The 24,094-nt window shown below is 45.5% G+C and overlaps 1 protein-coding gene across 1 annotated transcript; it reads left to right on the forward strand.

Annotated features, from left to right (window-relative positions):
* The first annotated feature begins 9,286 nt into the window (after positions 1 to 9,286).
* Positions 9,287 to 14,813, forward strand: LOC123445056 (probable inactive receptor kinase At2g26730). Its single transcript, XM_045121981.1, has 2 exons — positions 9,287 to 11,070; positions 13,964 to 14,813. Exons 1-2 carry the CDS (start codon positions 9,657 to 9,659, stop codon positions 14,632 to 14,634), a joined length of 2,085 nt encoding a protein of 694 aa, XP_044977916.1. The 5' UTR covers positions 9,287 to 9,656; the 3' UTR covers positions 14,635 to 14,813.
* The last annotated feature ends 9,281 nt before the right edge of the window (positions 14,814 to 24,094 follow it).

Consider the following 24,094-nt stretch of genomic DNA (forward strand, 5'->3'; position numbering starts at 1 on the left):
ACTCTGCTAGAATTGCTAAACCTCACGCGAAAGACAAATACGGGCCTGTAGTTGGCCTACCCGTTGTTTCTGTCAAGATAGGAGATCACAGTTACCATGGTTTATGTGATATGGGTGCTAGTGTTAGTGCAATATATGATGAAATTAAAGATGAGATTGCACATGCTGAGTTGGAACCCATTCATGTCACTATTACGCTAGCTAATAGAGACACTATCTGCCCTGTGGGAATTGTGAGAGACGTAGAAGTCTTGTGTGGTAAGACAAAGTATCCTACTGATTTCCTCGTCCTTGCTACTGCACAAGATAGCTTTTGTCCCATCATATTTGGTAGACCCTTTCTCAACACGGTCAATGCTCACATTGATTGCATTAAGCAGACTGTCACTGTTAGTTTCGAGGGTGTGTCTCATGAATTTAACTTCTCCAAGTTTGGAAGACAACCCCATGAAAAAGAGTCGTCTGGTAGGGATGAAATTATTGCTCTTGCCTCTATTGCCGTACCTCCTACGGATCCTTTAGAGCAATATCTGCTTGAGCATGAAAATGATATGCATATGGATGAAAGAGATGAGATAGATAAAATTGTCTTAGAGCAATATCCTATTCTCAAGAATAATCTGCGTGTTGAACTACTTGGGGATCCTCCCCCACCGAAGGGTGATCCTGTGTTCGAGCTTAAACAGTTGCCTGATACTCTTAAGTATGCCTATTTTGATGAGAAGGAGATATATCCTGTTATTATTAGTGCTCTCCTCTCGAATCACGAAGAGAAGAAGTTACTAAAAACTTTGAGGAAGCATCGTGAGGCTATTGGATATACTCTTGATGATCTTAAGGGTATTAGTCCCACTCTATGTCAGCACAAGATTAAAACTGACCCTGATTCTAAACCAGTTGCTGATCATCAAAGGAGATTAAATCCTAAGATGAAAGAGGTCGTGAGAAAAGAAATATTAAAGCTTCTGGAAGCATGAATCATTTATCCTATTGCTCATAGTGATTGGGTAAGTCCAGTACATTGCGTACCTAAGAAGGGAGGTATCACCGTCGTTCCTAATGATAAGAATGAATTAATCCCACAAAGGATTATTACTGGTTATAGGATGGTGATAGACTTCCGGAAACTGAACAAAGCAACCAGGAAAGACCATTATCCTTTGCCGTTTATCGACCAAATGCTAGAAGGCTATCCAAACACACACACTTCTGCTTTCTAGACGGTTATTCAGGTTTCTCGCAAATACCTGTTGCACAATCTGATCAGGAGAAAACCACTTTCACGTGCCCCTTCGGTACCTTTGCTTATAGACGTATGCCTTTTGGCTTATGCAATGCACCTGCCACCTTTCAAAGATGTATGATGGCTATATTCTCTGACTTTTGTGAAAAGATTGTCGAGGTTTTCATGGATGACTTCTCCGTTTACGGGTCTTCCTTTGATGATTGCCTCAGCAACCTTGATCGAGTCTTACAGAGATGCAAAGATACCAACCTCATCTTGAATTGGGAGAAGTGCCACTTTATGGTTAATGAAGGCATCGTCTTAGGACACAAAATTTATGAAAGAGGCATTGAAGTTGGTAAGGCTAAGGTAGATGCAATTGAGAAAATGCCTTGCCCCACAGATATCAGAGGTATACAAAGTTTCCTAGGTCATGCTGGTTTCTATAGAAGGTTCATTAAAGACTTCTCTGAGATTTCTAGGCCTCTTACCAACCTCTTGCAGAAGGATGTTCCTTTTGTTTTTGATGAGGATTGTGAGGAAGCTTTCGAAATACTTAAGAAGGCCTTGATAACCGCACCTATTGTTCAACCACCTGACTGGAATTTGCCCTTTGAAATCATGTGCGACGCTAGTGATTATGCTGTTGGTGCTGTTCTAGGACAAAGAGTTGACAAGAAGTTGAATGTTATTCACTACACTAGTAAAACTCTAGACAGTGCCCAAAGAAACTATGCCACTACGGAAAAGGAGTTTTTAGCAGTTGTGTTTGTATGTGAAAAGTTCAGATCTTATATAGTTGACTCCAAAGTCACTATTCACTCTGATCATGCTGCTATTAAGTACCTTATGGAGAAGAAGGACGCTAAGCCTAGGCTAATTAGATGGGTTCTCCTGCTACAGGAATTTGATTTGCACGTTGTTGACCGAAAGGGTGCTGATAACCCTGTAGCACATAACTTGTCCAGGCTAGAGAATGTCCTTGATGACCCACGACCTATTGATGACGGTTTTCCTGTTGAGCAATTAAATGTCATCCGCACTTCACATAGTGCACCGTGGTATGCTGATTACGCAAATTATATCGTAGTCAAATACATACCAGTCAATTTCACCTACCAGCAAAAGAAGAAATTCTTCTTTGATTTGAGACACTACTTTTGGGATGATCCTCACCTTTATAAGGAAGGAGTAGATGATGTTATTAGACATTGTGTGCCTGAACATGAAGAGGGACAGATCCTGCAGAAGTGTCATTCCGAAGCCTACGGAGGACACCATGCTGGAGATAGAACTGCTCATAAGGTATTGCAATCAGGTTTCTATTGGCCCACTCTCTTCAAGGATGCCCGTAAGTTTCTCTTGTCTTGTGACGAATGCCAAATAATAGGGAACATCAGTAAGCGTGAGGAAATGCCTATGAACTATTCACTTGTCATTGAACCGTTTGATGTCTGGGGCTTTGATTATATGGGACCCTTCCCGAGTTCCAATGGGTACACTCACATCTTAGTTGCTGTGGATTACGTCACTAAGTGGGTAGAAGCTATCCCCACTAGAAATGTTGATCACCACACCTCTATTAAGATGCTTAAAGAAGTCATTTTCCCAAGATTTGGAGTCCCTAGATATATGATGACTGATGGCGGTTCACACTTCATTCATGGTGTTTTCCGCAAGATGCTTGCTAAGTATGATGTCAACCATAGAGTTGCATCTCCTTATCATCCTCAGTCTAGTGGTCAGGTGGAGTTGAGTAATAGGGAGATCAAATTGATCTTACAAAAGACCGTCAATTGATCTCGAAAGAATTGGTCTAGCAAACTTGACGATGCACTATGGGCTTATAGGACTGCTTATAAAAATCCCATGGGCATGTCGTCGTATAAAATGGTTTACGGTAAGGCCTGTCATTTACCTCTTGAGCTGGAACATGATACGTCCATTTTGCATCATGCTTTCATGTTGATATTTATTGCTTCTTGGGCTGTTATATTACTTGTGGTACCATATTTATGCCTTCTCTCTCTTATTTTGCAAGGTTTATTTGAAGAGGGAAAATTCAGGCAGCTGGAATTCTGGACTAGAAAAGGAGCAAATCCTAGTCCACTATTCTGCACATCTCCAAATGCCCTTAAAAGTTACGTGCATTTTTTTGGGATTATATAAAAAATACTGGGCGAAAGAACTACCAAAGGGGGGTTGCCAGGGCGCCACAAGCCCTGAAACCGCCACCCCCTGGTGGCAGAGTGGGGGCTTGTGGGATCCCTGACGGCCCACTAGCCCCAGAGAAAATCAGACGAGAGCTTTTTCGTGGTTTCGCCGCCGCCACGAGGCGGAACTTGAGCATATCCAATCTAGAGCTCCGGCAGGACGATCCTGCCGGGGAAACTTCCCTCCCTGAGGGGGAAATCGTCGCCATCGTCATCACCAAGACTCCTCTCGTCGGAGGGGAGGCATCTTCATCAGCACCGCCTCCTCTCCAATCCCTAGTTCATCTCTTGTAATCAATCTCCGTCTCACGACTCCGATTGGTACTTGTAAGGTTGCTAGTATTGTTGATTACTCTTTGTAGTTGATGCTAGTTGGATTACTTGGTGGAAGAGTTTATGTTCAGATCCTTGATGCTATTCATTACACCTCTGATCATGATTATGATTATGTTTTGTGAGTAGTTACTTTTGTTCCTGAGGACATGGGATAAGTCATGTTAATAATAGTCATGTGAATTTGATATTCGTTCGGTATTTTGATATGTTGTATGTTGTCTTTTCCTCTAGTGGTGTTATGTGAACGTCGACTACATAACACTTCACCATATTTGGGCCTAGAGGAAGGCATTGGGAAGTAGTAAGTAGATGATGGGATGCTGGAGTGACAGAAGCTTAAATCCCAGTCTATGCGTTGCTTCCTGAGGGGCTGATTTGGATCCACTAGTTTAATGCTATGGTTAGACTTTGTCTTAATTCTTCTTTCGTAGTTGTGGATGCTTGCGAGAGAGGTTAATCATAAGTGGGATGCTTGTCCTAGTAAGGGCAGTACCCAAGCGCCGGTCCACCCACATATCAAACTATCAAAGTAACGAACGCGAATCACATGAACATGATCAAACTAGCATGACATAAATTCCCGTGTGTTCTCGGGAGCGTTTTTCCTCCTATAAGACTTTGTTCAGGCTTGTCCCTTGCTACAAAAGGGATTGGGCCACTTGCTGCACCGTTGCTACTACTTGTTACTTGTTACTTTTCGCTTGCTATGTTTCACCTCGCTACACAATTACTTGTTACCGCTACTTTCAGTGCTTGCAGTTATTACCTTGCTGAAAACTGTTTATCAGAGCCTTATGCTCCTCGTTGGGTTCGACGCTCTTACTTATCGAAAGGACTACGATTGATCCCCTATACTTGTGGGTCATCAGTTGCCTACGCCAACTGAAGAGGAAGTTAATGATGATGATCATGAAGCTTCGGATCAAGTTGCTACTGAACCACGAAGGTCCACCAGAGTGGTATAGCAACCCTGTGATGGAAATCATGTTGTTAAACAACGGTGAACCTTCGAACTATGAAGAAACAATGGCGGGCCCGGATTCCAACAAATGGCTTGAGGCCATGAAATCCGAGATAGGATCCATGTATGAGAACAAAGTATGGACTTTGGTGGACTTGCCCGATGATCGACGAGCCATAGAAAATAAATGGATCTTCAAGAAGAAGACTGACGCAAACGGTAATGTGACTGTTTATGAAGCTCGACTAGTCGCAAAGGGTTCTCAAAAAATTCAAGGAGTTGACTACGATGAGACTTTCTCTACCGTATGAAGCTGAAGTCAGTACGAATCATGTTAGCAATTGCCGCTTTTCATGATTATGAAATTTGGCAAATGGACGTCAAAACAGCGTTCCTTAACGGGTATCATAAGGAAGAGTTGTATATGATGCAACCAGAAGGTTTTGTCGATCCTAAGAGTGCTAACAAGCTATGCAAGCTCCAGCGCTCCATCTATGAGCTGGTGCAAGCATCTCAGAGTTGGAACATTCGCTTTAATGAGGTTATTAAAGCGTTTGGGTTCTTACAGGTTTATGGAGAACCTTTCTGTACAAGAAAGGGAGTGAGAGCTCTGTAGCTTTTCTCATGCTATATGTGGATGACATATTATTGATGGGGAATAATATAGAGTTATTCGAGAGCATAAAGGCCTACTTAAACAAGAGTTTTTCAATGAAGGACCTTGGAGAAGCTGCATACATATTAGGCATCAAGATCTATAGAGATAGATCGAGACGCCTCATAGGTCTTTCCTAAAGTACATATACCTTGACAAGATATTGAAGAAGTTCAATATGGAAAACTCAAAGAAGGGGTTCTTGCCAGTTTTGCAAGGTAAGAGATTGAGTAAGACTCAGTCACCGACCACGACAGCAGATAGAGAGAAGATGAGTACTGTCCCCTACTCTTCAGCCGTGGGCTCTCTAGTGTATGCCATGTTGTGTACCAGACCTGATATAAACCTTGCCATAAGTTTGGTAGGGAGGTACCAATGTGATCCTAGTATGGAACACTGGACAGCGGTCAAGAATATCCTTAAGTACCTAAAAAGGACTAAGCAGATGTTTCTCGTTTATGGAAGTGACGAAGAGCTCGTCGTAAAGGGTTACGCCGATGCTAGCATCGACACAGATCCAGATGACTCCAAGTCACAAACAGGATACGTGTATGTTTTGAATGGTGGGGCAGTGAGCTAGCGCAGCTGCAAGCAAGACGTTGTGATTCCAAGCGCGTCAGGTCCGATGACACTCTTCTGTGATGACATTGGAGCCATTGCCATAGCCAAGGAGCCCAGATTTCACCGGAAGACCAAGCACATCCAACGCCGCTACAACTCCATCCAGGACCAGGTCCAGAGAGGAGTCATAGATATTTGTAAAGTACACACGGATCTGAATATTGCAGACCCGTTGACTAAACCTCTTCCTCGAGCAAAACATGATCAACACCACAATTCTATGGGTGTTCAATTCATCACAATGTAACTAGATTATTGACTCTAGTGCAAGTAGGAGACTGTTGGAAATATGCCCTAGAGGCAATAATAAAATGGTTATTATCATATTTCCTTGTTCATGATAATCGTCTATTGTTCATGCTATAATTGTATTAACAAGAAACAGTAATACATGTGTGAATAAATAGATCACAATGTGTCCCTAGCAAGCCTCTAGTTGGCTAGCTCGTTGATCAATAGATGATCATCATTTCCTGATCATGGACATTGGATGTCATTGATAACGGGATCTCATCATTAGGAGAATGATGTGATGGACAAGACCCAATCCTAAGCATAGCACTAGATCGGGTTGTTCGTATGCTAAAGCTTTTCTAATGTCAAGTGTCTTTTCCTTCGACTGTGAGATTGTGCAACTCCCGGATACCGTAGGAGTGCTTTGCGTGTATCAAACATCACAACGTAACTGGGTGACTATAAAGGTGCACTACGGGTATCTCCGAAAGTGTCTGTTGGGTTGGCACGAATCGAGATCGGGATTTATCACTCCGTGTGACGGAGAGGTATCTCTGGGCCCACTCGGTAGAACATCATCATAATGAGCTCAATGTGACTAAGGAGTTAGTCATGGGATGATGTGCTACGGAACGAGTAAAGAGACTTACCGGTAACGAGATTGAACAAGGTATAGGGATACCGACGATCGAATCTCGGGCAAGTTCTATACCGACACACAAAGGGAATTGTATACGGGATTGATTGAATCCTTGACATCGTGGTCCATCCGATGAGATCATCGTGGAACATGTGGGAGCCACCATGGGTATCCAGACCCCGCTGATGGTTATTGGCCGGAGAGGTGTCTCGGTCATGTCTGCATGCCTCCCAAACCTGTAGGGTCTACACACTTAAGGTTCGATGACGCTAGGGTTATAGGGAATTGTTATACGAGGTTACCGAAGGTTGTTCAGAGTCCCTCATGAGATCCCGGACGTCACGAGGAGCTTCGGAATGGTCCGGAGGTAAAGATTGATATATAGGATGAATGGGTTTGGATGCCGGAAATGTTTCGGGCACCACCGACAACATGTCGGGACCGCCGGAAGGGTTCCGGAGGCCCACCGGGAGGAGCCACCAGCCCCGGGAGTCTACATGGGCCAAGTGTGAGAGGGAACCAGCCCCTGGGTGGGCTGGTGCGCCCCCCACACCCAGCCCAAGGCGCAAGAGAGGGAAAGGGGGGAAACCCTAGCGCTGGTGGGCCTAGGGCCCACTTAGGGGTGCGCCACCCCTCCCCTCCCCTAGCTGCCGCCCTGGCCTCCCATCTGGGGGGCTGTTGCACCCCTTAGGGGTGGAAACCCTAAGGGCTGCGCCCCCTCCCCTTTCCCCTATATATAGTGGGGGTTTTGGCCATTGGAGACACGCAATGTCATCTCTCTCTCGGCGCAGCCCTGCTTCTCTTCTTCCTCCTTTCCCACGGTGCTTGGCGAAGCCATGCCGGGACACCTCGTTGCTCCATCGCCACCACGTCGTCGTGCTGCTGGAGCTCTTCCCCCAACCTCTCCCTCCTTCTTGCTGGATCAAGGTGCGGGAGACGTCACCGGGCTGCACATGTGTTGAACGCGGAGGTGCCGTGGTTCGGCACTAGATCGGAATCACACCGCGATCTGAATCGTAGCGAGTACGACTCCATCAACCGCGTTCTAGCAACGCTTCCTCTTAGCGATCTTCAAAGGTATGAAGATGCTCTCACCCCTCTCTCGTTGCTGGTTTCTCCATAGGAAGATCTGAATATGGCGTAGGAAAATTTAGAATTTTCGCTACGTTACCCAACAGGGCGTTGTCCGTGGGTGCGAAGGCCGGCCATGCCTCGGACAACGGTGATGGTTGCGTTCAGCAGCAGTGGTGGTCCATCTGACCTCGGATTGACGACAACGGTGTTGAGCTCCTCGTGGATGGGCCGGTTGCATGCGTAGTCTGGCCTCCGACCGGATCTGATCTGGCTGCTGCGGCTTGCTTGCTGCGCGTCGGCAGAGATCGGTGGCATCCCGTGCACACGATGCTAGATAGAGGTTCGTTGAGCAGATGAGGGGTAAAAACCTTGCTCCATGCTAGTTGCTAAGCCCGGCGATGGCGTCACTCTTATGTCTTGTTGCCTTCTTGAAGGCATCACCGATGAGAAGTTTGAGACCTTTATCCGCTACCTCCGGGGGAAACCCTATGTCAGTTGATTGGATGACAACAACGCTTTTGTTAGCTCCCCCCTTGGGGTGTCATTCTTGGAGGTGTGCATAGGCTTGAGAGACAAGTGGATGGCTTTTGTAGTGGTGTGGTGGTTCCTGTGATGCATCGACGACGTGGTTTCTTGGCAATGTGGCGCTGCAGGATCTCGACGATGGATGTGTGATGATGGACACATGTAGGGAGGTGACGTTGTCTCGCGCCGTGGTGGCGTCGGCGTCATGCCTTGCAAGGTATTTGTGTCTGTACCTGCTGTGAAGATATATGCGTGGAAGACGGTGACGATGACCACTGCAACATGCACATGTGGTGCCCGTTGTGAATCGTCGAAGCGGTGTGTGACCCAAACCCGACAATTCGGCTTGGTTAAGGCCTTCGGTTTAGATGTTGGGCTTTGGTGTGAGATCTGAGTATGCGGTCCCGACAATCTACACCATTTCATCAAAGAGATAGGAGTAGCGAGAGATGTCGTCAAAATAATGACTTCAAATTTACTAATGTATTGTTTTATAAAATCTTAATGAATAATTAGTAAAATGCTTACATGGTTCATTCTCATACAGAAGTCAGAGGTCATCCTTCTTTTAAAAAAAAAAAAAGGTGATAGCATATCGTTGGTGTCAAAACTATGAGTACCTACCGTTGCCGCAAAGAATATCTATTCATCGGCCACCCCGTGTTATCCGTTTTCATCCATGATAATGTAAACTGGGAGCGTGATGCTCATCAATTCGAAGAAGAAGAAGAGCAAACCCCATCCCACTTACAATCATGACGTGAGCAAAATAGGATATAGGGAAAAATGATGGCATAAACGGCATTGTACGCGTCTCACTCGATCGTGTCTCGGCGACATGCGTAGTAGAGTGGACATCATGCCAGATTACCATGCATGCATATGATCCACCGCTTACTTACGATCCAAGCCAAGCCCGGATCCGAGGCGAATGTTCCTAACGGCTCATGCTCTTCGTCCATGGTGCGCACGTGTAAATGGCGGCAGCGCCACTCTCTCTGTCTCCACTCTGTCGGCAACAGAGTCAGCTTAAACCACATGAAACTCCAGATCCTATGCCAAGCCAGGCAACCTGTACATAAGACACGGGACATTGCTCGTTCCCATCCATACACCCTCAACCTGTGGCGCTCGGTGTAGCTCGCTCCCGAGCCAAGCAAACGACTTCTCCAATGCCGATGCCGCGTCCCCCGGAGCCGTGGCCGCAGCACATCATCCCACCTGCCAAGCGGCGGCGGCGCACGCATACACCGATGGCCGCGATCCCACCAACGTCGCTGCTTCTGCTTCTGCTAGCGCTGCTGGCCGTCTCTGCTGCCGGCGTGGAGCCGCCTCAGCAAGAGCGGAACGCGCTCCAGGCCTTCCTCATCGCCATGCCGCACGAGCGTGACCTGGGGTGGAACTCGCCGTCCGCGCCCTCGGCATGCCTCTGGCCTGGCGTCACCTGCGACGCGAGCAACGCCACGGTTGTCGCCGTCCGCCTCCCGGGCGTCGGCCTCGCCGGCGCCCTCCCCGCTGGCACGCTCGGCAAGCTCCAGGGCCTCCGGACGCTCTCCCTCCGCTCCAACCGCCTCTTCGGCCCCATCCCCACGGACTTCTTCGCGCTGCCCCTGCTCCGCTCGCTCAACCTCCAGGGGAACCTTCTCTCCGGCACCATCCCGCCCGATGTTGCCGGGCTCACGGCGCTCCGGCACCTCGCGCTCTACGACAACCACCTCTCCGGCGAGATACCGGCCGCGCTCGACGTCCTGACAGAGCTGCAGTCGCTTAGGCTGGACCGCAACCGCCTCTCTGGCGGCCTCCCGAGCCTGAGCGGCCTCCGGCGGCTCGAGGTGTTTAATGTCTCTGACAACCAGCTCGCCGGTGCCGTCCCGGCCTCCCTCGCGGGCTTCCCGCCCGAGTCATTCGGTGGCAACCTCCGGCTCTGCGGCGAGCCCCTCGACAAGCCATGCCCGTCCCCCGGCGGCGGAGTCGTCCCACCAGTGCAAGAGAAGAAGAAGCGGCTCTCCGGCGCGGCCATCGCGGCCATCGCCGTGGGTGCCGCGGCTGCCGCGCTGCTCGCTCTCATCCTGCTCGTGCTCTGCTTTGTCCGCCGCCGCCGGGACGACGCGGCAGCCAGCGGCGACAACAGGAACAAGGTGCCCACGCCAACGACACCGGCGAGAGGGCACGCGCTGACGCCGTCGACGGTGTCAGGCGAGATGACCGACCTGACGTCTTCAAAGGAGATACCGTCGGCAGCGGGCGGCGGCGCGGCGGAGATGATGAGGAGCCGGCTGGTGTTCATGGGCGGCGGCGGCTACAGCTTCGACCTGGAGGACCTGCTACGGGCGTCGGCGGAGGTGCTGGGGAACGGCGTCGCGGGGACGACGTACAGGGCGGCGCTGGAGGACGGGACGACGGTGGCGGTGAAGCGGCTGAAGAACGTGGCGGCGGCGCAGCGGGAGTTCGCGTCCGCCGTGGAGGCGGTGGGCCGGGTGCAGCACCGCAACCTGCTCCCCGTCCGCGGCTACTACTACTCCAGCGACGAGAAGCTCCTCGTCGCCGACTTCCTGCCCGACGGCAGCCTCTCCGCCGCGCTCCACGGTCAGTATCCTGCTCTATCCGGCCATCCCCTCTCACCACATCATTAGCTCATAGTGACCCGCGCTCGCCAGTGACAGCGCCATTAGTTACCGCATTGATCGATTCGCTGCTAGCTAGTTGGTCGTTTTGACCGCCATTGCCGTGGTTCGCATCAACAAGGAATGGAGTGAAACTCCGGTGGATTACTCAGGACAGCGATGTTTGCGCGCTTGTCCGGCAATTTTTCCTGGTCCCAGTCGTATGAATGGGATTGAAAGGTGGCAATCATAGCGATTGCATTTGGCTACCGTTTCTGAGGGTACAGAAAAATCTTGGTAGCTCCAAATCATTCGAAAGGGACGCACAGATGAACGTATGGCTCGGCAGCCGTCGGTCATCTCCGTGATGGCACCCTGAAGATTCCATTTTCTTTGTCTAGTCTGGTCTACCCGGATTAGCGTGATTTATATTTATATATAAAACTCGGTCAAAGTTTGAGGACTTTGAATTGCAGCCTGCGGCCCTGCTGCTTGATTAGCCTAATAGTATGTCCTTTTTCCAGCCTGCTTTCAACGCACAGTAGCATACAAATGTTAACATATGTTTGCTAGCATAAAAATACAAATATGCCAAAATCCTTCACAGGGGAGCATGCATGTACCGGGTAAAGATCCACATTCAAAACTTTTTAGAGCCATAAAAGAAGCAATGCATGAGAATATGCATGGTTCATGTCAGCCTTTTGTCACTGTGTCAAAACAGAGAAATATAGGGTGCAGGGAAGGACGTTGCGTTCACGATTTCTATTCTTCCTCAAGCAAAGTGATATTTTAAATCAATCATAACTTTCGAACCAAAATTCATTTTTTTTATATCTTTGTAAATATTTTAATTCCCGGTGACAAGACCTTTTGGACAAGGTCAATTTTTGGTACATTTCAAAAGTCATTTAATTTACACTACTTCAGTTTCACATTGACAGTTGTGATTGTGAAATTTGTGTTTCATATTTCTATATCCCATTAGTTAAAAGTATTTATAAAAAATATATAATCAATATTTTGTTTAAACATATATTTTAAATATCGAAAAAATATCGTTATTTTTATAAATGTTCTGAAATTGAAAATAGATGCATGTTATTGAAATTGATAAGATGCTAAAAGTGTTACGGTATTTAAAAAAAAGTGATCTACTAATCGAAACACATCTAGTATTGAAATGCAACTCATAACAAAGTAATTTGGCACTGAAGCATATGGTATTCAAATGGACTTGGTAACAAAGTGATATGGTATTGAAATGCTCTAGTGTCGAAATGCATCTGGTAGTGAAATTTATCATTTGTATTTCCCTTTTATGTTATAGAAATGGACATGGTACTAATTTTTGTAAATGTATGTTTAAAATAGTATTAAAATTGAATTATGTGCATGTTATTGAAATGAATATGGTACTAAAAGTGGTATGGTAATTGAAATCAATCTGGTATTGAAATTCATATACTGGTAAACTAATTTGATAGCGAATCATTCGTTACCGGAATGCATCAAGTAACAAAATGATTTTGTAACTTAAATGCATCAGGTAACTAAGTTATCGAAATGCATAACATAAAGTGATATACGAAATTCATTTCAATTCCAATCAACAGAAGAATCAATTAAAAAATTATAACCATTTCAATTCCAATAAATTTTGTGAAACAACAAAACTAAATGAGTTTAAAATACATCCATTTTTTATCTTGTTTGAAAGACGTTGTCATGAGGATTTCAAATATGTTTTTTTCGAACAACCGAATTCTAGTTTGAAAAGTATGAATCATATAATAAAAACACTAAGAAAAAATAATGCTAGTGCCTTCAATGGGAGGGGAATGGAGAATGGCAGAGTCATGCATGCACATTACGTCCTTGTCTCTAGTGAAACCCTATGATATGACCTAAACTTGTTATATCTTATAAAAGGAAAAGCAAATATATTGAATGTGATATGCATATGAGTCCAAAATGCACGGATCTTAAAGGGAATGAAGGGCTGGTTCTTAGTCGGTACATACATGCTCCACTACAAAATGCAATTCCATACAAGTATGTGTACATAGAAGCTCCATTGACACACACACGTCAAACTAGTGTAAGTTACTATGCTGCTGAAATTCTGTATATTTTTGCATCGCTATTAATTCCATGGACACACGTGTCTCATATTTCACCTATTCATGTCTATTGGTTACTTCGTATTTTGATCCCAAATTTCATCCTAATTTTGACTAAATTATGGTTTATTCACCACAAAAAGTATATTATTGAAAATATTTTTCAATATGAACCCAGTAATATAATTTTTTTTGCATATAACTCCTACTTTTTGGCAGTTGAATATGCCGATTTCTTTTACTTTCTGCCGCACATGGATGCTGGCATGTTGTTCTTCGGTCCTTGATGATTGTGAAACTTGGTCCCAAATTTATAAGTCATGTTTTACTAGCCTAAAGTTTAGGAAAATTTGGACCTAGGCTACAAAAATCCAGATAAAGGAAGTAGAGTAGTATACTTGTACTGCACGCTTTTGCAAAAAAAGTAAAATTGGACTTTCTCAAAATGTTGGAAAAATGCTACTCCCTCCATTCCCTAAGGTAGCGCCTATAAAAAAAGTTTAAGAAATATAAACTCGGCAAATTTTAACCAAGTTCATCTACAAAACAAAACATATAAAATATTAAATATATCTCACAGTTTTTCTAGTGATATGTATTTGGTATTCTAAATATAGATATTTCTGTACATACTTAATCTTTAAAAAAAATCTATAGACACTACATTGTGGTATGAAGGGACTATGCCTTTTTGCTGCATATGATGCATGTCTCTATATGAAAAATTCTAACAGTGCATTTATTTTACTATAGGTAGCGGCGGCTCTGGCCGGACACCGATGGACTGGAACATGCGGAAGTGTGCCGCACTATCGGCAGCGCGAGGGGTGGCGTACCTACATGCGGCACACAGCCTCACCCATGGAAACTTGAAGTCGTCAAACCTACTACTCCGGCACGACGACCTGGACGCCGCTGCACTTTCCGACTACTCCCTCCAACACCTCTTCTCCCCACCGCCGTCATCCATGCAGCGCAGTGTTGGCGGGTACCGTGCACCAGAGCTCGTGGATGCGCGTCGACCGACATTCAAGTCGGACATATACTCGCTTGGAATACTTTTCCTTGAGATCCTCACCGGCAGGGCCCCCACGACGGCGTCGATAGGTGTGGGTGATGGTGGCGTGTCATCGGACCTGCCACGATGGGTACAGTCAGTGGTAAGGGAGGAGTGGACGGCGGAGGTGTTCGACGCGGAGCTGGTGCAACTGGATGGGGGCGCCGAAGAGGAGATGGTGGCACTACTGCAGGTGGCCATGGCGTGTGCTGCCACGACGCCGGACGCGCGGCCAGACACCTCTGAGGTCGTGAGGATGGTTGAGGAGATCAGCATCGGGAGGGTCACGACAAAGGATAGAGTGGAGGGTGCATCCGAGGAGGAGCAGGAGTCATCGGGCACGCCGACGACCAGCGCAACGTCGTGATCCATCGACACACACGACATATTTGGACATATGCAAACACCATGTGTAAATGTCCAAGGTTCTCATGTGTACCTCAGCTCAACAACAAAAATGAGGGAACCACATGGGCTGAATTGTTATAAAAAAGAATCAATCAAATCATATTTCTTCTAGAAGAACAATGCTCAGTAATGTTGTAAGTGCATCTAGTGCCACTTAGTGATTTTGGTGTATTGAAGACTTATAGGTTCTCATGTGTACCTCAGCTCAACACCATGTGCAAACACCATGTGTAAATGTCCGAGGTTCTCATGTGTACCTCAGCTCAACAACAAAAATGAGGGAACCACATGGGCTGAATTGTTATAAAAAAGAATCAATCAAATCATATTTCTTCTAGAAGAACAATGCTCAGTAATGTTGTAAGTGCATCTAGTGCCACTTAGTGATTTTGGTGTATTGAAGACTTATAGGTTAAGATACTAATGTGTTTGTGAGTGTACATAGGCTTTATAAGTTGTTGAGGAGTTTGATCTACTCGAAGAATATTGAGCCGTAAAAACGAATGTCTTCAGGTGAAGACTTTGGTAATTCCTCGAAGACTTTGAAAGCGAGGAAATTCGTGTGTCCTTGAAGATATTGATACAAGGACTTTGAAGTGTGAAGACTTTTGTTTTCGTAGTTTCATTTCCTTTCTTTTGAGTCATGGGAACACCGTACTGTTAAAGAGGGTCGAGGTAAAACTAAGGAAAATATTCCAAGTGATGCTCATCTCAAAGCCTACACATACCCAATCCTTCGAGTGAAGCCTTTGAAAATCTTTTACAGTTTAGTCAATTTCTTCAGTGACAGATACGAAGATCTTCTGGTCTCTAAGGACATTGCTCTAACAGAGGAGTTAGGATTTCGCCAGTGCGAATTACCTACAAGTGAGAAATATGAGAGACATGAGGACTTTCACAGCTTGAAAGTTCCGACCATTGTTGTGCAGCGCTAGCTGTCCCCAAACCTTATCCACATAACGGCCATATAATTGGGGAATATATGTCAAATCATGTCGGGATTTCTACCATGCTATAAATAGCCCCCCCCAACACACAAACACAACCGCTCGCTGGTTGGCTGCTCCGCGAGGGAAACTGACACTTGTCATTTGAGAGCAACCCATTCCTCGAAGACTTTGAGAAAAAATCATCCGCGAGGAAAAACGCCAAACACCCAAACCAAAACCCAAAGTGATTGAGCATCACTTAAGATATTGTTCATGTGTGGAACCGACGCTTGTTACCTTTGAAGATTGTGTATCTTCTAGACGGTTATTTATCACTCGTCTAGAACATCCAACAGTAAATTATGGATCGCCGGGTGACCGAGTTTGTGAGGGTTTGGAAGTATGCCCTGAAGACTTACCACGAGTGTTGGGCGAGGATTGTGTGTCCTTGGCTCAAGGAGAATACAGTAAGGATTTAGTGTCCTCGGACTGCTTGTCCTTTGGTTTAGATATCAATACGCTCCAAACCAGACGTATGACTATCATAGCAGTTCGAACTGGGTCATCAAATCACCGAGTACCTCGTTCTATTTCTTCAACCCTTCTATTTCCTCATTTATGTGTTGATGAAATTGATCGTTACTGTTTGAAGAATTTGACTGGAGACTTTCACAATTTCCTCATCCCAAATTCTTCACTTCACTTGTTCTTAACTTGCGTATCTTGATCACGCTACTTGTGCAAATCGTTTGTTTCATTTCATCATGAAAACTATGTTGTTGTTGTGTTGCACGTTCGACTAAGTACTTATTCCGCTGCTCACTATTCATGACTGAGCAATTTCCTCACAAGGAAATTCCGAAGTGATGAATTCATAAAAATTGCCTATTCGGCCCCCTCTAGTCGAACGCACTTTCAATTGGTATCAGAGCAAGGTACTCCCTTGTTCTGTGTGATTTTGGTCTAACCACCTGGAGTATTAGTTCGCTATGGGCTGTCCTACCTTTGAAGGGACGGAGTACCCCTACTGGAAGAACAAGACGTGCATGCATCTTGAAGCAATTGACAATATCTGGTATGTTGTGGCAAGAGGGGTTCCCACTCTGTCAGAAACTATCAATGCTGCGAAGAGATTCAAGCAACTCGACTCTCAAGCGAAGAATATCATTTGTGGCCATATGAGCAAAGGTCAGTATGACAGCGTTAGTGCTTTGGGAACTGTAAAGCTCATTTGGGATAGGCTGTCCAAGGTTAACGAAGGAGTGTCTATTTAAAGTGACTCTGAGGTTGATGTTCTTCATAATCTCTTCAACCGATTCAAGCGACTCATTAATGAGAGTTGTCAGCAAAATTTTGATCGCCTCACTGATATCTCCAATGAGCTACAAGCTCTTGGGGCCAATGATGTCACCCATCGTGAGGGGGTGAAACTGCTGAGATCTCTTGATTCTTCATTCGATACAATGGTTTTGATGATTCAAGAGCGAAGAGACTACAAGTTACTAGATCATGTTGATATTCTTGAGACACTCAATACTCATGAATTCCAACAAGCTGAGAAGATAGATCTCTATGGACCAAGTTATGGATGATCTCGTGCGCTGAAGGCAAAGGCTGTTTCCTCATGTGAAGAAGAAGTATCTGATTGCAGTCTTGGTGATCCTAAAGAACTTGGCCAGGAACTTGCTATGCTCGTGAGGAAATTCCAGAAGTTCTCCACACAAGGTCGGTTCAGAAAATCTTCAAGAAGAGATGTGAGGAAATCATAATCTTCATTCGAGGACTACAAGAAAAGAACCTACCATAAATGCAAGAAGTGTGGTCACTATATTGTTGATTGTCCTTACTGGGTGAAGGAATAAAAGAATAAGAAGTACAAGGATGAAAATTCGAATGACTCAAAAAACGGAAGAAATCTTCAAAATCCTCATCGCACAAGAAGAACAGTTTCAAAAAGGCTCAGGCTCTTATTGGCACGGAAATGGATTCTGAGGAAGAATCTAAGGAATGTGATGAAGAGGAAGGATCTAAGGAGGAGTCAGAGTCTGGTGTGGCAAGCCTATCCCTTGCTACCACATTCGTCAGCAAGTCCATCTTCGACCTCGAAGAAAATGACAACGTCAACAACACCGATGACTCGGATGATGACTTTGCTCCCACCTATTGCTTCATGAAAAAAGGTGCCAAGGTACCCAAACACACTTCACCTTGTGACTCAAGTGACGGTGAACCTAATTATTATCAAAAACCCAGTTACTACAAGCTTTCTAATGCCACTAAGCAACAAAATGCACTTGAAAAGCTTCAGAAACTGTTAGACAAAAGCGAGGTCCCGTTGAATGAGGAAATGGATTGGACTCAAACCCTAACTGATGATGTTCAAAGTCTTTAGTCTAAGTTTTATAGTCTTCGAGAACGTCATGACACTCTCTTGGTTGATCATGAGAAGCTCTCTTATGAATTTCTTCAAAGAAAGCAAGATCTTGAGAAAAGGGTGTCTCATGATGATCTTCAAAGTGAAAATGATTATTTGCTTGCTCAACAGATCAGTACTTCTGAGGAAGAATTCATTTCACCGTTTTACACTACTGTGTACACTGGTTTATCAACTCATGGCATCCATTAGATATGATCAATCGACGATTGTATAGGCATCAAGCAATCTACCCAATTTGACGAAAGATTTCTGCTCGATGGATATGCGCAAACCGTTGCCCCCACAGTCTAGTCTACATCAACTCGTTGTGGTCAACTCGCCGTCCACACCCTCTCACAAACGACTCGGCCGACTCGCCGTTTGCATCCGTTTCCAAATGACGCGACCGGCTCGCTGTTCGCGCGACCAAGACAACTTACAATGATGTGGTCAACTCTCACATCCGCGCAACCAAGACGGCTTACAACGCCACGACCGTACTTGTTGGAGAACGTCGCATGGGAAACAAAAAAAATTCTACGCGCACGAAGACCTATCATGGTGATGTCCATCTACGAGAGGGGATGAGTGATCTACGTACCCTTGTAGACCGTACAGCAGAAGCGTTAGTGAACGCGGTTGATGTAGTGGAACGTCCTCACGTCCCTCGGTCTGCCCCGCGAACAATCCCGCGATCAGTCCCACGATCTAGTGCCGAACGGACAGCACCTCCGCGTTCAGCACACGTACAGCTCGACGATGATCTCGGCCTTCTTGATCCAGCAAGAGAGACGGAGAGGTAGAAGAGTTCTCCGACAGCGTGACGGCGCTCCGGAGGTTGGTGATGACCTTGTCTCAGCAGGGCTCCGCCCGAGCTCCGCAGAAACGCGATCTAGAGGAAAAACCGTGGAGGTATTGTTGGAATTATGCCCTAGAGGCAATAATACATATAGTTATTATTATAATTCCTGTATCAAGATAATCGTTTATTATCCATGTTATAATTGTATTGAACGAAGACTCATTTACATGTGTGGATACATAGACAAAACACCGTCCCTAGCAAGCCTCTAGTTGGCTAGCCAGTTGATCAAAGATAGTCAATGTCTTCTGTTTATGAACAAAGTGTTGTTGCTTGATAACTCGATCACGTCATTAGGAGAATCACGTGATGGACTAGACCCAAACTAATAGACGTAGCATGTTGATCGTGTCATTTTGTTGCTATTATTTTCTGCGTGTCAAGTATTTGTTCCTATGACAATGAGATCATATAACTCACTGACACCGGAGGAATGCTTTGTGTGTATCAAACGTCGCAACGTAACTGGGTGACTATAAAGATGCTCTACAGGTATCTCCGAAGGTGTTAGTTGAGTTAGTATGGATCAAGACTAGGATTTGTCACTCCGTCTGACGAAGAGGTATCTCGGGGCCCACTCGGTAATACAACATCACACACAAGCCTTGCAAGCAATGTAACTTAGTGTAAGTTGCGGGATCTTGTATTACGGAACGAGTAAAGAGACTTGCCGGTAAACGAGATTGAAATAGGTATACGGATACTGACGATCGAATCTCGGGCAAGTAACATACCGAAGGACAAAGGGAATGACATACGGGATTATATGAATCCTTGGCACTGAGGTTCAACCGATAAGATCTTCGTAGAATATGTAGGATCCAATATGGGCATCCAGGTCCCGCTATTGGATATTGACTGAGGAGTCTCTCGGGTCATGTCTACATGGCTCTCGAACCCGCAGGGTCTGCACACTTAAGGTTCGACGTTGTTTTATGCGTATTTGAGTTATATGGTTGGTTACCGAATGTTGTTCGGAGTCCCGGATGAGATCACAGACGTCACGAGGGTTTCCGGAATGGTCCGGAAACGAAGATTGATATATAGGATGACCTCATTTGATTACCGAAAGGTTTTCGGAGTTACCGGGAATGACGAATGGGTTCCGGGAGTTCACCGGGGGGGGCAACCCACCCTGGGGAAGCCCATAGGCCTTGAGGGTGGCACACCAGCCCTTAGTGGGCTGGTGGGACAGCCAAGAGGGCCCTATGCGCCTAGATAAGAAAATCAAAGAGAAAAAAAAAGAGGAGGTGGGAAGTGAAGGAAGGACTCCCTCCCACCAAACCAAGTCCAGCTCGGTTTGGGGGGGGAACCTTCCCCCTTGGACTCGGCCGACCCCCTTGGGGCTCCTTGAGCCCCAAGGCAAGGTCCCCTCCCTCCCACCTATATATACGGAGGTTTTAGGGCTGATTTGCGACGTTCCCCAACAGTGGCATCATGAGCTAGGGCGTAGATGTCTTCTCGAGTAGAACACAAAAGTTTTTGTGGGCGGTGATGTGCGTTTTGCTGCCCTCCTTAGTCTTTTCTTGATTCCGCGGTATTGTTGGATTGAAGCAGCTTGGACCGACATTACTCGTACGCTTACGAGAGACTGGTTTCATCGTTACGAGTAACTTCGTTGCTCAAAGATGACTAGCAAGTGTCGGTTTCTCCAACTTTAGTTGAATCGGATTTGACCGAGGAGGTCCTTGGATGAGGTTAAATAGCAACTCATATATCTCCATTGTGGTGTTTGCGTAAGTAAGATGCGATCCTACTAGATACCCATGGTCACCACGTAAAACATGCAACAACAAAATTAGAGGACGTCTAACTTGTTTTTGCAGGGTATGTTTGTGATGTGATATGGCCAACGATGTGATGTGATATATTGGATGTATGAGATGATCATGTTGTAATAGAAAATATAGACTTGCACGTCGATGGTACGGCGACCAGCAGGAGCCATAGGGTTGTCTTTATACTAACGTTTGTGCTTGCAGATGCGTTTACTTTTTTGCTAGGATGTAGCTTTAGTAGTAATAGCATGAGTAGCACGACAACCCCGATGGCAACACGTTGATGGAGATCATGGTGTGGCGCCGGTGACAAGAAGATCGTGCCGGTGTTTTGGTGATGGAGATCAAGAAGCACGTGATGATGGCCATATCATGTGACTTATGAATTGCATGTGATGTTAATCCTTTATGCACCTTATTTTGCTTAGAACGACGGTAGCATTATGAGGTGATCTCTCACTAAAATTTCAAGATGAAATTGTGTTCTCCCCGACTGTGCACCGTTGCTACAGTTCGTCGTTTCGAGACACCACGTGATGATCGGGTGTGATAGACTCAACGTTCACATACAACGGGTGCAAAACAGTTGCGCACGCGGAACACTCGGGTTAAGCTTGACGAGCCTAGCATGTGCAGACATGGCCTCGGAACATGAGACCGAAAGGTCGATCATGAATCATATAGATGATATGATTAGCATAGGGATGCTTACCACTGAAACTATACTCAACTCACGTGATGATCGGACTTGAGCTAGTGTAAGTGGATCATGAATCACTCAAATGACTAGAGAGATGTACTTTTTGAGTGGGAGTTTAGCAAATAATTTGATTAAGTTAAACTCTAATTATCTTGAACATAGTCTAAAGTCCACTTTGAATATATTTGTGTTGTAGATCATGGCTCACGCGACAGTCACCCTGAATTTTAATACGTTCCTAGAGAAAGCTAAGTTGAAAGATGATGGAAGCAACTTTGTAGACTGGGCTCGTAATCTTAAGCTAATCTTACAAGCTGGGAAGAAGGATTATGTCCTTAATGCTGCGCTAGGAGATGAACCACCCGCTGCGGCTGATCAGGATGTTAAGAACGCTTGGTTAGCACATAAGGAGGACCACTCAATAGTTCAATGTGCAGTCTTGTATGGCTTAGAACCGGGACTTCAACGTCGCTTTGAGCGTCATGGAGCATTTGAGATGTTCCAGGAGTTGAAGTTTATCTTTCAGAAGAACGCCCGGATCGAGAGGTATGAGACCTCCGATAAATTCTATGCTTGCAAGATGGAGGAGAACTCGTCTGTCAGTGAACATGTGCTCAAAATGTCTGGGTACTCAAACCGTCTAGCTGAGCTTGGTATTGAACTCCCGCAAGAGGCTATCACTGACAGAATCCTTCAATCACTGCCGCCAAGCTATAAAGGCTTTGTGTTGAACTACAACATGCAAGGGATGAACAAGTCACCCGGCGAGTTGTTTGCGATGCTGAAAGTCGCAGAGTCTGAACTCCGTAAAGAACATCAAGTGTTGATGGTGAATAAGACCACTAGTTTCAAGAGAAACGGCAAAGGCAAGAAGGGTAATTCGAAGAAGAGCGGAAAGCCTGTTGCCAATCCGACGAAGAAACCCAAAGCTGGACCTAAGCCTGAAACGGAGTGTTACTATTGCAAGGGTATGGGTCACTCGAAGCGCAATTGCCCCAAGTATCTAGCAGATAAGAAGGCGGCCAAAGAAAAATCAGGTATATTTGATATACATGTTATTGATGTGTACTTAACCGGCTCTCGTAGTAGTGCCTGGGTATTCGATACCGGTTCTGTTGCTCATATTTGCAACTCGAAACAGGAACTGCGGAATAGACGAAGGCTGGCGAAAGATGAAGTGACGATGCGCGTAGGAAATGGTTCCAAGGTTGATGCAATCGCCGTCGGCACAGTTTCACTTCAGTTACCATCAGGATTAGTGATGAACTTAAATCATTGTTATTTAGTGCCTGCGTTGAGCATGAACATTATATCTGGATCTTCTTTATTGCGAGACGGTTACTCTTTTAAGTCAGAGAATAATGGTTGTTCTATTTCTATGAGTAACATCTTTTATGGTCATGCACCCAGTGTGAGAGGATTGTTCATATTGAATCTTGATAGCGATACACATATACATAACATTGAGACCAACAGAGTTAGAGTTAAGAATGATAGCTCCATATTTTTGTGGCACTGCCGATTAGGTCATATTGGTGTAAAGCGCATGAAGAAACTCCATGCTGATGGACTTTTGGAGTCACTTGACTTTGATTCACTTGACACGTGCGAACCATGCCTCATGGGCAAGATGACTAAAATTCCGTTCTCCGGAACTATGGAGCGTGCAAGTGACTTGTTGGAAATCATACATACCGATGTGTGTGGTCCGATGAGTGTAGAGGCGCACGGCGGATATCGTTATTTTCTCACCTTCATTGTAGATTTGAGTAGATATGGTTATGTCTACTTGATGAAGCACAAGTCTGAAACATTTGAAAAGTTCAAGCAATTTCAGAGTGAAGTGGAAAATCATCGTAACAAGAGGATCAAGTTCCTACGGTCTGATCGTGGGGGTGAATATGTGAGTTTCGAGTTTGGTGCTCACTTAAGACAATGTGGAATTGTTTCACAGTTAACACCGCCTGGAACACCACAGCGTAATGGTGTGTCTGAACGTCGTAATCGTACTTTATTAGAGATGGTGCGATCTATGATGTCTCTTACCGATTTGCTGTTATCATTTTGGGGTTATGCATTAGAAACAGGTGCATTCACTTTAAATAGGGCACCATCAAAATCCGTTGAGACGACACCATACGAACTGTGGTATGGCAAAAGGCCAAAGTTGTCGTTTCTTAAATATTGGGGATGTGATGCTTATGTCAAAAAACTTCAGCCTGAAAAGCTGGAACCCAAAGCGGAAAAGTGCGTCTTCATAGGTTACCCAAAAGAGACAGTTGGGTACACCTTCTATCTCAAATCCGAGGGCAAAGTGTTTGTTGCTAAAAACGGAGCTTTTCTCGAGAAGGAGTTTCTCTCGAGAGAATTTGAGTGGGAGGAAGATAGAACTTGACGAGGTTGTCGAACCTCTCATCCCTCTGAATGGTGGCGCAGGGCAAGGGGGAACCTCTGTCGTTGCAACGCCGGTTGAGGAGGAAGTTAATGATGATGATCATGAAACTCCGGTTCAAGTTTCTGTCGAACCACGCAGGTCGACGAGACCACGTGCTGCTCGAGAGTGGTACGGTAATCCCGTCTTATCAATCATGTTGTTAGACAACAATGAACCTGCAAGTTATGAAGAAGCAATGGTGGGCCCAGATTCCAACAAATGGCTAGAAGCCATGAAGTCCGAGATAGGATCCATGTATGATAACAAAGTGTGGACTTTGGAGGTACTACCTAAGGGCCG

This window comes from Hordeum vulgare, chromosome 3H, assembly GCF_904849725.1.
Source record: "Hordeum vulgare subsp. vulgare chromosome 3H, MorexV3_pseudomolecules_assembly, whole genome shotgun sequence".
NCBI lineage: Eukaryota > Viridiplantae > Streptophyta > Magnoliopsida > Poales > Poaceae > Hordeum > Hordeum vulgare.